Source organism: Colobus angolensis, unplaced genomic scaffold (genome assembly GCF_000951035.1).
Source record: "Colobus angolensis palliatus isolate OR3802 unplaced genomic scaffold, Cang.pa_1.0 Scaffold400, whole genome shotgun sequence".
NCBI lineage: Eukaryota > Metazoa > Chordata > Mammalia > Primates > Cercopithecidae > Colobus > Colobus angolensis.
In genome coordinates this window covers 192,030-206,873 of record NW_012117378.1, presented here as the reverse complement: position 1 = coordinate 206,873, position 14,844 = coordinate 192,030, and the positions used below count along the sequence as shown (strand labels likewise).

The window sequence follows — 14,844 nt, the reverse complement described above, 5'->3', positions numbered from 1 at the left end:
GACACAGGTGTCTAAAACACTTTCCCAGAATTTCTAAGCAGGTTTGCTGCAGTTTGATTGAGACAGAAGTCATCAGATGCGAAATAGCAGATTAGGTGAGAGCATACATTTGAGAGGCAGGCATAACTGAGTAGGGCTGTGCTATGTGCCCTAGGACAAGCTACTTGTCCTCTCTGAACCCATTCCTGTCAATTAGGTTATTGTGAGGATTAATCAAGGTAAGATATGTAAAGCACTTAGCTCAATGCCTGGCTAGTTAGCTCTCGGTCAGTTAGAATATTGTATGACAATAATATATTGAAACATTTAATAAGCAGTGAGTCAACTTCTCTGATAAAAACTTAGAAGTTTAGAGCATTCTACTGAAAACTATGTTAGATTTGAAAATCATATGGCCTTAGCATTTGCAAATATAACAGTCTTGCTTTTAATGAGTAGTTGATAATTTTGTTAACACCAGTTTAAACTGCATGTATAGAGTTTGTGAAAAACTTTGTAACTTCAGATACAGACTATATAGGATTCATGTGACTTGTGTTGAAAATATAATTTATTCATTCCATTGGGAGAAAGCCAGGAGCCTGTACAAACATTTATGTATTTGGAAATTTGGAGATTTGAGGGGATCTTGGAACTTAGAGTTTCTAAATGTGGAGGACTTCATCAGCCACTGCTCCTGATGTTTTATGATCCATTCCCAAGATATTGTTGTGCATTCAGTTGGTACTTACTACATGTTTAAGCCTAATTAAAGGATAAAAACATACCTAAAAATTCGGCCACACCCCCAAAAAAGATTTAAAATGTTATTAAAGAGTAAGTAAATCAGGATGTTGCTTTAGCACTTACAGCTGGAATTGGATGGGCATTCATGTTCCAAACATTGAAAAGAGGCACCATCAGCCTTATGTACTTCCAAGACTTTTTGGGAATAGAGTTTTAAATGTGACCCGTAGCAGAAAGAAAGAAGATCATGATCCTTTCTAAAAATAACCAAAAAGTACCTCAAAATGTTTTGAGTGGTTCTGTCCCCTTGGGCTGGGGGCTCCGCGGTGCCCCCGTAGTCCCTTGGGGCTCTGCAGCTGTTATTTCAGATGCCCACTAAGAGGGTGAGGCCCCTTTAAAGAGGATCCTTTTCTTCCTGGAGGATTTCAGAATGGAGATTTTTAACTACTTAGGCTGACATCCCCTCCAGAGATCCAGCATTTCCCACTGACCAGGTGCAGGGAAGCTGCATTATCTGGGATGGTTGAAAGCAGAGGTTTCAAACACTCGGCTCTTATGGCAATATTATATGTGATATGAACAGATTATATACATAATTTTAAAATTCACATTCAAATTCAAATGAAGTTGTTTTCTCTCTAAGTAATATTAGGAGTCTATAAGGTTGCCAAGGGAGGCTTCGGGAGTTGTAATAAGATTTTTCTTTTTCTTTTCCTGTTAGTCTGCCCTGCACATAGATCTCTCTAAAACAAATGTATCCAACTTTTTTCAACGTATGTTTGGCATGTGGTCACTTTCTGGCATGGGCTTTGCTCTGGGGAGTGAGCTGAGCCTTCAGCCCCTGGCGCAGAGCCCAGCACACAGACACAGAGCACTCCTCAGTTCACTGAATGAAAGTGAAGGGAAGTATATAGTGTGGAGGGGGACATGGTCAGGGATATTACTGTGCTCAGAGAAACCTAAAATGTTTTAAAAATATACATTTTTATGAAAAATATCCTAGAAATCCAGCAAGCTTCTGCAGAATTCAGAATCCTCTGAGGTTTCAAAAAGCCCCAACTAGAGCACTGTTTCTTGGTTCTGTTTATGAGAGCCCCCATCGTATCACCAATCAACTCAGGAACATTTTGTAGTGACATTGGGTTTGTATGTATATGCATACTTAAAAAAATCACACCATCAACCTCACAGTGTCGGAATCCAACAGAATTATTACTCTAGATCAAAATTTCTAAAAGTTGGGGAATCCTAAACCAGCAGCCCCAGAAGAATCAGGTTTTTATTCAGTTTCTTTAGATGCCTGTGCCCCCACCTTGTGTCCCAATCTGGACTACTTAATTAGAAACTATGAAGCTGGGACCAAGAAATCTAAATTTTTAACAGCTTCTCAGGTCACTAGTTACATTAAAGTTGGAAAATTACTAAAGAAAATCAAACCTCTAAATAACTCTCAAGATCCTTTCTAAGGGCACTTAAATCTAGAAGACAGTTCTGGAAATGTTTTGCGCACTCTTCATATTCTACTAATTAAAATATCTAATACATGAGTATTCTGGGTCATTCATTAAATAAGCAAGTCAAATTCATCCATGTGTTCATAGGCTTATTACCTGCTGGTAGAATGGAAAGAGAATAAGCATGTGATAATTGATTCCAGTGAATCGTCTTCTAGTTTGACCAGAACAGATCAAAATGACCAAAATGTTCTCTTTGAGCCTCTAAATTAGTTATAGCATCTGCAAGCTAAGACTCTCTCTTATCTTCAAGCTTTGGGAAAGAGTTGTATCTCTACCAGCTAGTGAAGAAAGCTCACTCACACTTTTGGTTGAAGAGGGTTAAGCTATAGTGGGTGAGAACCACTTGAAGCCTTTGTATGGAAATTTAAAATTCAAGCCTGAAAATAAGCAGCGTTTGGGGTTTACATACATGTGAAAACATGTGCCATGGTAATGGCACTTAAAGTCTCTGGATTTCAGCTTCGGTTTTCTTTTCCACAAATCACTTCATATGTTCTGTAGTGGTTCTCATCAGGGATTCCCTGGACCCTTAGAGTCCTCAAAAATATTAAGAAGGAGATGGTCCATTTTCAGTATTTTAAACTAACCAAAAGAAATTGTACATTTATTCTGAGAACATTATGCAGTCCAATGTTTTCAAGAGCCTGCTTTGGGGATCCATTACACCAACACATTGTGGTTATTTGAGAGCTCTTTTTAGCATTCATTCATTCATCCATGAAGGAAAATAGTTATACTGTGATATGAATTAGAATGTCATGGAGGGTCTCTTAACCAACATCAGGAGTTGTAGGAAATGGCTGTCAAGAGAGACTGCAGAGTAGGTAATGTCTAAACTGAATTGTAAAGGACACATAGAATTGGTCAGGTGAAAAAGCTGGATACGTGTAAAATATGCAGAGGCTCAGAAAGAGAGAAAACAATTGTGGTATGTCCTGGGCACTGCAAATAATTAAGTATAGCTGAGAGTTTGGAGTTGAGTGGTGTTGTGGAGTAAGTGGGGGAAGATTAGAGGTAATGGCTAAGCCTGGAGAGTTTAGCTGCGATGAGGATTCAGTTGGAGGGCCTGTGTGCCAGACCTGAATGATGCTGAAGACAGTGGACAGCTTTAGAAAAACTTAAAGTGAAAAACGGGCATGATCATATTCACAATGTATAGAGAAAACCACAGCCACAATGCAGAGAATGGGTTGGAGGTGGTGAGACTGACGCTGGTCAGGAGCTGCTACAGAAATTCATGAGAGAAATATTAAGACTCTGAACAAGGTAGTGGCATTGGTGGCGGAAGATGAGACTAAAATTCATAGAATGGATAGTTCTTGAGGTTTAATTGGGTATGGGTGGCGGGGAAAGGCTGGAACAAAGGAAGATCCCTGAAAGCACAGTCTGAGAAAGCATACCACAGGTGGCATCAGAAACCCATGCCTTTGATGGGGGCGCGACTGTGCTTCGTCCAGTCCTGGATGAGGGTGTAGGATGCCTTATGGAGGAGTCAGACCTGAGTTTGAATTTGAATCTGGGTTTAACCATCTTCTGACCAGCCCCCTGAGTTCTGTAATTTCAGACACACTACTTAACCCACGATGCCTCTGCAAGATGGTTGTAATAAAACCTATCTTTTAGAATCACTGGGAGCAGAGAGAAGGAATATGGTGGTTTACTGGAGTTGGACATTGGACATTGAATGTCTTCCATCTTAGAGTCTTCATTATTAATAGTAGCATCACTATCTTTATTCCCAAGCTCTGTGATCCTGCCCAACTTCATGCAAAATCAGGGACAGGACAGTAAGAGTTTCTTTGACTTGCCAGCACTGCTAAAAGTCTAACAGAATAAAAGAGCTCTTTGTCATGGACACTCTGGCCCATGGAACACCTCAAGAATCTGCTAGTATTGGGGGCCCCTATGTCAGCAGAGGCCTGGTAATCTTAGCCATGCTCCTCCTTGCTGTGGGTGTCATGCACCCTCGCCCACCACACCCCCTCCAAAACACTGCTCCTTTCCCTATAGAACCATCTGGCCAGCACATGGCCTGCCCCCACAGGTTTGTGGTGAGGATAAAATGTGATCCTGTGTGAAAGTTCTTTGTAATTCCAAAGGCACAGCTATTCTTATTACTACTGGTTTGGACATAATGCACAACCCTCCCACTCCCCATTCTGTCTCTCTCTGCCTCTCAGTTTCACTGTCTGTCTCTCTCTCTCTCTCTCTCTCTCTCACACACACACACACACACACACACACACCAGTTTCACAGAAACACAAGCCATCAAGCCGCACTGTAAATGAGGGACTTGCGCTGGAGCCATTATGGAAGAGGAATTGTTTCCTTCAGAGTAATTGACACATGATAGCAGCCCATATTGTCATAGGCATTGGATGAACAGCATACTTCAGCTCCTGGCACCACAGCTTCACCTAATGGGAGAAAACATTTATGTGTAATAATAGTAATACAAGAGCAAGGAGGTTGATGCTCAGGAAAGAGTTTCTGTGATTCTTCCACGAGGGTGCAGTCATACTAAGAGGCTTCGGGCTTTGCGAGGCAGAAGGGCCAGGGACTTCCTAAGATAAGGCTATTTGGGATGAGACACTGCCCTGAGTCCTGAGGAGAGGAGGGTCACAGGGACATTTTTCTGTACGCAGCCAGACATTCCCATGTTCTCTGAGCAGGGAGCTTGTGAATCAGCCTTCCCAGCCACATAGCTGGTTCTGTGTCTCCCTCTCCTCCTCCCTCTGTCTCCCGTGAGAAACATAAAGAGAATTAGACTCCCAGACCACCTTTCCATATAGCAAAGGATGATGAGGCAGACAGAAGGGATGCTAAGATTGCTCTGCTATTTTGGACTTAACAAAACATAAAAATCACAGCACAGCATCTTCAATAATGTCTATCTTATATTCCAAACTGCAGATACATGAAATATATAAATGAAGATTTGGGTTAAAGGGGCTTGCGGTGGAGAACTTTAGGCCCTGGAGGAAAGGGAACACTCGGAGGCTCCAATCAGGTGGCATGTTGAAAATGTATGTGATTCGAACCTCAACGATCTAGCCTCTGCTCGTCTACAATCTAGGACATGAATGCATTAGCACTTGGACTTGGACTTGAATTGCAAATTTAATTTTTGTTGTTCATATTTAAAAAGCTACACCAGATGCTTGGAAAACATTAGGGTTTTGCTGGCTAGAGAACAGAAATATTCTACCTATTTGTGTTTTGAAGATCCAGTAAGCATTCCTTCTCAGTTGCGGTTGTAACTATTTGTATCACTGAATTTTGAAAATGGTAAAGCTAAGCCTTCATAGGTGTTTACTGGTATCAGGTGTGAGGCTAAATGCTTTCTACATTATTTCATTTAACCTCAGACTCACGGTAACTCTATGAGCTAGTTATTACTGACCCACTTTGCAGGTAAGGAAACCAAGGCTTAGGAGAGGTTAAATAAGTTTTCCAGGATTCATTTATTCAACATGTATTTATTGTCTACTCTGAGCTACTGGAAACCCAGTAGTAAACAAAATGGAAGAACCCCTGCCTTCATGTAACTTATATTCTAATGGAAGGTATCATAGCCAACATTTCTTAAGACCCACACAATATTGATATGTATTAGCTCTTAGGTAGGTGATGTTGGATTTGGACTCAAACATTCTGACTTCAGAGCCAGTGCTCCTCTTTCTCTAATTCTCACTTTACTGCCTCACCCAGCAGCCCACTCAGCCGTAAGAGGTGAAACTTGGGGTCCCAGCCAGACCTGCCTGGCTCTATGGTCTTGGCCACCACCATTTTATACAGAAACAAATGGACCAGCTTCGTTTACTTCTCTGTCCTGCTCCATTCATTGCATGACCTGGAACAGAGTCGTGGACTTAGACTTTCTAAAATCGAGTCAGTTCATTGTTAAGACAAATGCTTATGTTTTGAAGGTTAACATCACTCCAGGAGGTGTCAAAAGCCCTAACTCTCGTTTCCTTTATATCCTGAAGCTGTGATATTTGACCATGCCGCTATGTTTGGAGCTATGTTCAAGTATCTTCCATACTTCTCATCAAAACCATGATATCTTGCTTTGTCCAATAAATAATATCATTTTCTAGCAGTTTCTATGTAATACAATGAGTTGAGCCAGTTTTTTTTTTTTTTTTGTGGTCAAATTCCAGTGTGTTCCTGTTAGGGCCTTGTGTTCAGCAGTTTGAGGGCCTCTACCAAATGACTATGGGCTGTGTCTGATATTGTAAAAATATAAGATTTAGGAATAAGGGTTAGACTGGATTTTTACTCAAGGACCCTTTCTACTCTGTTTACTTTTATTTCTTTTTTTTTTTTTGAGACGGAGTCTCACTCTGTCACCAGGCTGGAGTGCAGTGGCACGATCTCAGCTCACTGCAGCCTCCACCTCCCAGGTTCAAGTGATTCTCCTGCCTCGGCCTCCCGAGTAGCTGGGACTACAGGCGTGTGCCACCACCCCAGCAAAATTTTGTATTTTTAGTAGAGACGGGGTTTCACCATGTTGGCCAGGATGGTCTCAATCTCTTGACCTCGTGATCTGCCTGCCTTGGTCTCCCAAAGTGCTGGGATTACAGGCGTGAGCCACCGCGCCCGGCCATACTTTTCAAATATAATCATCTACTTATGAGAAAGCACCTAGTAGTAAAATGACACTTCTTGAACTTTACCACATCTCCCCATTGGTTTTACTATCCATGGTGCTCCTCTAGAGGCCCGGCAGTTGCACATGTGAGTGTTCAGGTGTCAGGGGCAGAGGGAATCCTACTCCTCTCTTGCACTGGTTCTGTAATACACAGCACCTTGCCAAGAATAAGAGAGTACCTGAGTGGAAAGACCACTGAGCCTTCTCTCTCCTACCCTGTCATTCTGCCTTCTGCCTGCAACTATGTAAAGTTACTGAAACCCCTTCTAACCCAGCCCAGTCACCCCTCTGTCACTCAGCAAGCATCTCCCCGGTAGCTACTCTATGCCAAGCTCTTTTACCATGCCCACATGCACTGGCCCTTTCTGGCAAAAAGGAAAGCAGCAGACAGATGAGTTACGTTTGTAATTGATAAGTCCATAGAGTTAGCAAGACTTTTCTTAACTGGACTTTTAAAATGAGTCCAGTTAAGTGGATATAACACTCTTTAGGGTAAGAGATCTATCACTTCCAAAACCAGGAATGTAGAAGCTGGAATCAGGCATTCCTCATGGTCAATGGGGCTGCCTCCTGCTCTGATTTAAACTCTTCTCTTAGCCCCTGCGAATTAGGCAATAGAATGATTCATTCCATTTGCAATTGTTTATTAACCATTGCTATGAACACGAGGACTGGGTGCAGCCCTGTGGATACACAGTAAGCACATCAGCCACAGTTGCTACCTTCTTGGAGCTCACCAAACAGACACTTAAGCAGCTGCCCCAAAGCATGATAAAAGCTATGGTAATGAAGTACAGACTGCTTGGAAAGACCCATTTCAGGACATCCAACCTAGTATAGTTGGTCAAGGAAGGCACCTGACATAGCTGGGTTGGGGAAGGGTATAAGAGAAAACTTCCTAGAGTAAGTGAAATCTAAGATCTGATCTGAAAAATAACCCAGGGAAAGAGGAGAGGGAGCGGGAGATGTTCCAAGAAAACAAAACAACATGGACAATGCCCTAGAGGTGGAAGGAAGCTTAGCACCTTAAAGGTGAAAGAATTCTAGGCTCTGAAGAGAAACCAGAATATCAGCACCTTTAAAGAACTAAAAGAGTTTCAAGAGAGTTTATGGAAAACCTAGGGTAAGGGAGAAGAGGGGAGGAGATGCTGAATAGAGAGGCAAAAGAGTGAGCCTGGAAAGATGAGCAGGAGCCAGGTGGTTTTGGCAAGAGTCAGTTTGGACTTTACCCTAAAGACGGTGGAAGTCGTTGCAGAGTTATACACAAGAAAGCAAGTCTTTTTTTTTTTTTTTTGGAAAATGTGGCCTTATAAGGAGTACATTAAGGGAACACAAAACAGTTTAAAAAAAAAAAATAGACAAAAGAACAAATGAATGGAGGCAAAGCATAAAAAACCAGTTAGAAGATGGCGGCAACAATCTAGTAAGAGATAATGGTATCCTGGCCAAGGATAGTAACAGTAACGGAGGAAGGAGATGAGGGGACATATTAGAGTTATATTTTGGAGGTGGAATCCATAGGACTTGGTGATTGTTGATGTGGGAGGTTTCAAGAAAAATGCTCAAGTGTCTGACTTGGATAAATGGATAGATACTGAGATGGGGAACATTGATGAGGATCTTGTTTGGGTAACAAAGGATAATAAGCTCAGTGTTGAGACCTGTTGCGTTTTAGATGTCCATGAAATATCCAGTAGGAGAACATTGGATTTAGCAGAGCTGAGCACTAAATCCAATGAGCCTGCTTCAGCTGTCTTCTCTAGGCTGATGACCCCAAAACAATGTACCCAGTCCAGCTATGTGAGCCTGGGAAGATGAGCATCTTTCAGGGCTGTCAGCCTAGAAAAGATATTTGAAGCTGTTGTAATTGATGAAGTTGTCTAAGAAAGAACGCAGAGTGAGCAGCAGGAGAAAGAAAGCTTAAGACAAAACACTGAAGAATCTCATCCTTTAGGAAAAAGAAAGACTACATAAGAGATTGAGAAAGAGCTGATGGAGAAAGGAGGAAATTGAGAAGAGTGTGATGTTGTGGAAATCGATGGAAATGTGCTTTTAGAAAAGAGTGAGCCACTGTATCAAAAGGTGTTGAAAGGTGAGCTCACATAAGAACTTAAAGGAAGTTTGGGATTGCATTAAACATTAATTTTCAATTCTGTGCTATTTAGTACATGTGTTAAATTCCATATTCTTAGAAGTTTTTATTTTAGCATTTTTTTAAATGTTGATTTAATTCCTTGATGTCCTCATTTAAGTTGTGGCAAGAATTTAGGATAGGTATTAACGTCTTTTTCAAGTATGTTACATTTTGGTCCAAGTCTCATGTCTAGCATTCATGGTGACTCACACCTGTAATCCCAGCACTTAGGAAGGCTGAGGCGGGCTGATCACTTGAGGCCAGGAGTACCAGACCAGCCTGGCCAACAGGGTGAAACCCCATCTCTACTAAAAATACAAAAATTAGCCAGGCATGGTGGCCTGTGCCTGTAATCCTAGCTACTGTGGAGGCTGAGGCAAGAGAATCGTTTGAACCTGGGAGGTGAAGGTCTCAGTGAGCCAAGATAGCACCTCTGCACTCCAACCTGGGCAACAGAGCAAGACTCCGTCTCAAAAACAAAAAAAGAAAGAAAATAATAACAGATTGTTCTTCCTTGCTGAGAGGAGTATTGCCCTTATTAACTACCTCTTTTCTTTTGTTTCCCACCCTTCAATCTTTTGTTTGTTTTCTATCTCTTAGCCCTGTGAGCTCTGCTTTTAGATAAAACCTTTTCCCATACAATTTGAATTGCAGTGTTGCCTGATTTTGAAATTATAAGTATGACTTACTTCCTTTGTGTCGTAAACCACTTAAAAGTTAGTTCATAGCAATGCACATCACAATCCTTAAAGAGTAAAATATGACTTTTAGTCATCCTCTTTCCTGTTTCTTTTCCAGCTACAAGAGACTGTGAAAAGGAAGTTGGAAGGAGCTCGATCACCACTTAATGGAGACCAGCAGAATGGTGCTTGTGATGGGAATTTTTCTCCAACTAGCAAACGAATTCGAAAGGACATTTCTGCGGGGATGGAAGCCATCAACAATTTGCCCAGTAACATGCCACTGCCTTCAGCTTCTCCTCTTCACCAACTTGACCTGAAGCCTTCTTTGCCCTTGCAGAACAGTGGAACTCACACTCCTGGGCTTCTAGAAGATCTAAGTAAGAATGGTAGGCTCCCTGAGATTAAACTTCCTGTCAACGGTTGCAGTGACCTGGAGGATAGCTTTACCATCTTGCAGAGCAAAGACCTCAAACAAGAACCTCTCGATGACCCTACTTGCATAGACACATCAGAAACATCTCTTTCAAATCAGAACAAGCTGTTCTCAGACATTAATCTGAATGATCAGGAGTGGCAAGAATTAATAGATGAATTAGCCAACACGGTTCCTGAGGATGACATACAGGACCTGTTCAACGAAGACTTTGAAGAGAAGAAGGAGCCAGAATTCTCGCAGCCAGCAACCGAGACCCCTCTCTCCCAGGAGAGTGCGAGCGTGAAGAGCGACCCCTCTCACTCTCCCTTCGCACATGTCTCCATGGGATCTCCCCAGGCGAGGCCTTCTTCTTCTGGTCCTCCCTTTTCTACAGTCTCCACGGCCACTAGTTTACCTTCTGTTGCCAGCACTCCTGCAGCTCCAAACCCTGCAAGCTCACCAGCAAACTGTGCTGTCCAGTCCCCTCAAACTCCAAACCAAGCCCACACTCCAGGCCAAGCTCCACCTCGGCCTGGAAATGGTTATCTCCTGAATCCAGCAGCAGTGACAGTGGCCAGTTCAGCATCAGGGCCTGTGGCTGTGCCCAGCTCTGACATGTCTCCAGCAGAACAGCTCAAACAGATGGCTGCACAGCAGCAACAAAGGGCCAAACTCATGCAACAGAAGCAGCAACAGCAGCAACAGCAGCAGCAGCAGCAGCAGCAACACTCAAATCAGACTTCAAATTGGTCTCCCTTAGGACCTCCCTCTAGTCCATATGGAGCAGCTTTTACTGCAGAAAAACCAAATAGCCCAATGATGTACCCCCAAGCCTTTAACAACCAAAACCCTATAGTGCCTCCAATGGCAAACAACCTGCAGAAGACAACAATGAATAACTACCTCCCTCAGAATCACATGAATATGATCAATCAGCACCCAAATAACTTGGGTACAAACTCCTTAAGCAAACAGCACAATATTCTTACTTATGGCAACACTAAACCCCTGACCCATTTCAATGCAGACCTGAGTCAGAGGATGACACCACCAATGGCCAACCCCAACAAAAACCCCTTGATGCCATACATCCAGCAACAGCAACAGCAGCAGCAGCAGCAGCAACAGCAGCAGCAGCAGCAGCAGCAGCAGCCGCCGCCACCACCTCCACAGCTCCAGGCCCCCAGGGCACACCTGAGTGAAGACCAGAAACGCATGCTTCTCATGAAGCAGAAAGGAGTGATGAATCAGCCCATGGCTTACGCTGCACTTCCATCCCACGGTCAGGTAAGTGTGAAAGTGAGACACACTTCGAGTGGTGCATTTCAGACTGTCAATGTGTGATGCTCTACGAGCTTCCACTGTAGCTGGGTCTAATTGCCTGCAGAAAGCCTCTCTATACATCCTCAGATAGTGGCCAGTCTTGGAGGGTTCTTTTTCAATTTCTCCTAAGAGATGGAAAAGGGTGGCACGATAAACTTTCTTATATTTCAATGTCTAGGAATCAAACTTCTTTTATTCCCAGCTGCAGATAAGAATTACATAAAATTCTCACTCTGAGGGAGGGAGGCTGCAGAGGTCACTCCACCAAACATGGCACTACCTCTGTAGCTTCTCTCCCAGCTCGCATGATCCTAGGCTCTGGGTGGTGGGAAGCGGGGGACGACCATTTCATAAGGCCCTGAGCAGCTTTCAGCTGTCTTACTGAATTATGAATAATGGGAAATTTGGCTTGTTGATGTTCAAAGATAGGAGAGCTTTCTGGATTTTCAAAGTGAAGTGGAGAGTAGATTTTTGTAGGACCTCGTAATGTTTAAACACTTGCTGCTAGACTAGCAACAGTTGGAAGCTGGTTTAATCTTCTTACTTGGGAGTGCAATGAAACCTCTCTGATTCATTCAGCTCTATTTCCGGAAAATGTGATGGTGAATATATCTTAGTGCTGTGTTAAAATAAAGTCTCCAGTTTCTCACTGTCCTCCTTCATGGGAGGTTGGGCTCTCGGTGTGCATGGTAAAAAATGAGCAGCAACCAGTCGGGAAGTGAATAGTCACTGACAAGCATTTCACTCTCTTCATCCTGACTAGTGGCAAACAGCCACAGCTCCTTTAGTATAACATTTTTTCTACCCTGAAGGAGAGAGTGGGGAAATGCCCATTAGAGCGACTCCCCCTGCCCCACATGGGTGAATTCAAGAGAGATCATCTTACTGCCAGTTGCTATGCTGTGCCTCAATTCTTCCAGGATACAGACACAGTCATTTTACTTGGAGAATTTGCAGAAAAGTCTTTGCTTTAGAGGCCCTCATGTCTAAACAGGTTCTAACTAGTGCTTGGATAGGTGTCCACAATTGAGTACTTTAGAAGCAGTGGGAAATAACGCAGGCAGATCTTGCCTCACTTGGTTATTTGCATCTTGTAGCTCCTGGAGTGCCCCACCCCACCCCTGAAACCCCAAGCTTGATGGAGCTGCAGGGCTGGAGGTGGTGCTGGCCTGCAGAGACAGGCCTGAGCTCTGTGGCTTCATTCTTGTCCTCAGCCTTACAACCCCCAAACCTCACAGTGGCTTGTTGTCTGCACATGCCAGCCAGCTCTAAAGATTCCGTCCGGATAAGTAAAAGTATAACTTGGTTTACGTTGACTGCAATCAGTAGCTGGTAGAAAAATATCATTGAAATGCGAGCTTTTATGTATTATCTTAGTTTCATTAAGAATATATACCATTGGGGCAATATAGCATTGTATACACTTCCAGGTTAAGTTCTGAAGTAGGCAGAAATGCAGGCAGTATATATGGATGTTTGTGGTAGCCCAGGTGTGTCAGAAGGTTTATGAGATCACAAGCTGTCAGAATGGTCAGTCTGTTGTTAATAGAAATTGTGCTTCTACATTCACTGTTTTTACACTAGCTACAGTAGAGTATTTCCTTCAAGCCAGACCAAAGATGAATAATTAATTCCAGTTCACAGGCTCTGCAGACATGTGAGTGCAATGATGCACCCACCCTCACTCCCACTAAATAGCTTTCGAAATGTGCCAACTTGGGACAAAGTTCCTGTCTTTGTGGGAACATGGATTTTAAGGGTACTTCTTTCAGTTCCTTATGCCTGCCTAGCTATGAGTCACTGAAGCTGGTAGCTGCAGAGGTCATGTTTTGAAAGAGCTCAGTCAGCTGAAGGAGCAAAGTGATGTTTTTCTGGATTAAATCTGTGTGCTCCTCCTCTCTTCTCTTGTCTCTCGAAGTATTTTCAGTGTGGACAGAATATTCCTTTATGAGTCCTCATTAGAATAATCATTTCTTAACCTCATAAAAACTCATCAGGTAAAAGCGTGCTTTTTAATGAAATATTAACTCACCACTGTTTGAAACGAGCTTCAAAATACATATATAAACGTGAATATCTTTCTGTAAACATATCATTTATTTCATGTTTTTATCTGATTGTGAAGCGGTATTTACATAGTTCTCAGGATAGTTCATTACATTATATGCGGGTACATTCCACAAATATGAGCACAAATTGCAGGTGCGATATAAAATATAATTATACATAGGTTTAGTTCAGTTTCGTTTTCTGCTGTTGCTAGTGAAAACTCACTTTATTCTTTGTTGATCACAATGACCATGATCAACATTTCGTTTTAATGAATGACTTGAGCAGCAAAGCCTTTTAGGCACATTTATTTCAAGAAAATTGTCTTCTACAGATGTTTACTTATTTGGAACATTTGTATAAAATGCCATCTCTCTCAGAAATGAATAGAAATGCACTTACTTCCTGTATATTTCAAAAAAGAGGGAAACAAAAATAGAAACAAAAGATATTTCAAAATTTTGAATGTGTTTTATCTAGTAATTCCATTTCTCAGAATTTACGCATTATTCTTCTTGGTCAGATGGTTGAACAAAGGTTATGCTCATGGTGTTATTTATGATAGTGAAAAATTTGATCCAAAAATAAGTATTTTGGAAAAGTAAATATGTACATGACATTCATGATAGAAATAAATGACTAATCATATGGAAATGCCTTATAATATGAATAAAATGGACCGTAAAACAATTTATATGTTACAGTCCAAATTGTGACTTTTAATATGTGTAGAAAAATACTGAATAACTAAAATGTTATTTTAGGAATTCTAAATACTGAATTCCTAAAATGTTAGGAATGATATTTATTTCTGGCTAGAAAAATTATGAGTGATTATTGTTTTCTTCTTTATATTTAACTGAATTTTGTAAACTTTCTATCGTACATGTGTGTTAATTCTACCCTCTGCGAAAATACTTTTTTAAGGAAGGGAAACTCCCTGTTTAAAAGAGTTTACCCTTCGTTAATTCTTTTTTTTTATTCTTAGTTGAATTGATTTGCCAGTTGGATTGAGGCAGTATCATTATTTGCTATTCATTGACATATATTAGTTGTGAATCCCTGCTTTAGTGAGTAGTCCTAAAACCTGCCTCCCACATTCAGTCTCTTTTCCATTCTGTCTCCTCATCCCTTTACCATGTTCTCATTCCTAGAAAATTTTAGCTAAATTAGTGACAGTGAAAGTAGCAATAACATTTTTACCATTAAAAGTTTTTGAGGCCGGGCGCGGTGGCTCAAGCCTGTAATCCCAGTACTTTGGGAGGCCGAGATGGGCGGATCACGAGGTCAGGAGATCAAGACCATCCTGGCTAACATGGTGAAACCCCGTCTCTACTAAAAA

At 41.8% G+C, this 14,844-nt stretch overlaps 1 protein-coding gene across 1 annotated transcript in view; it reads left to right on the top strand.

Moving 5' to 3' along the window:
- The window catches only part of MAML3 (mastermind-like 3 (Drosophila)), a 446,583-nt gene that overhangs the window by 252,989 nt on the left and 178,750 nt on the right, over positions 1 to 14,844 (top strand). The window contains exon 2 of the mRNA XM_011955788.1: positions 9,831 to 11,417. Coding sequence (XP_011811178.1) covers positions 9,831 to 11,417 — 1,587 coding nt within the window. The remainder of the gene's footprint in view (positions 1 to 9,830; positions 11,418 to 14,844) is intronic.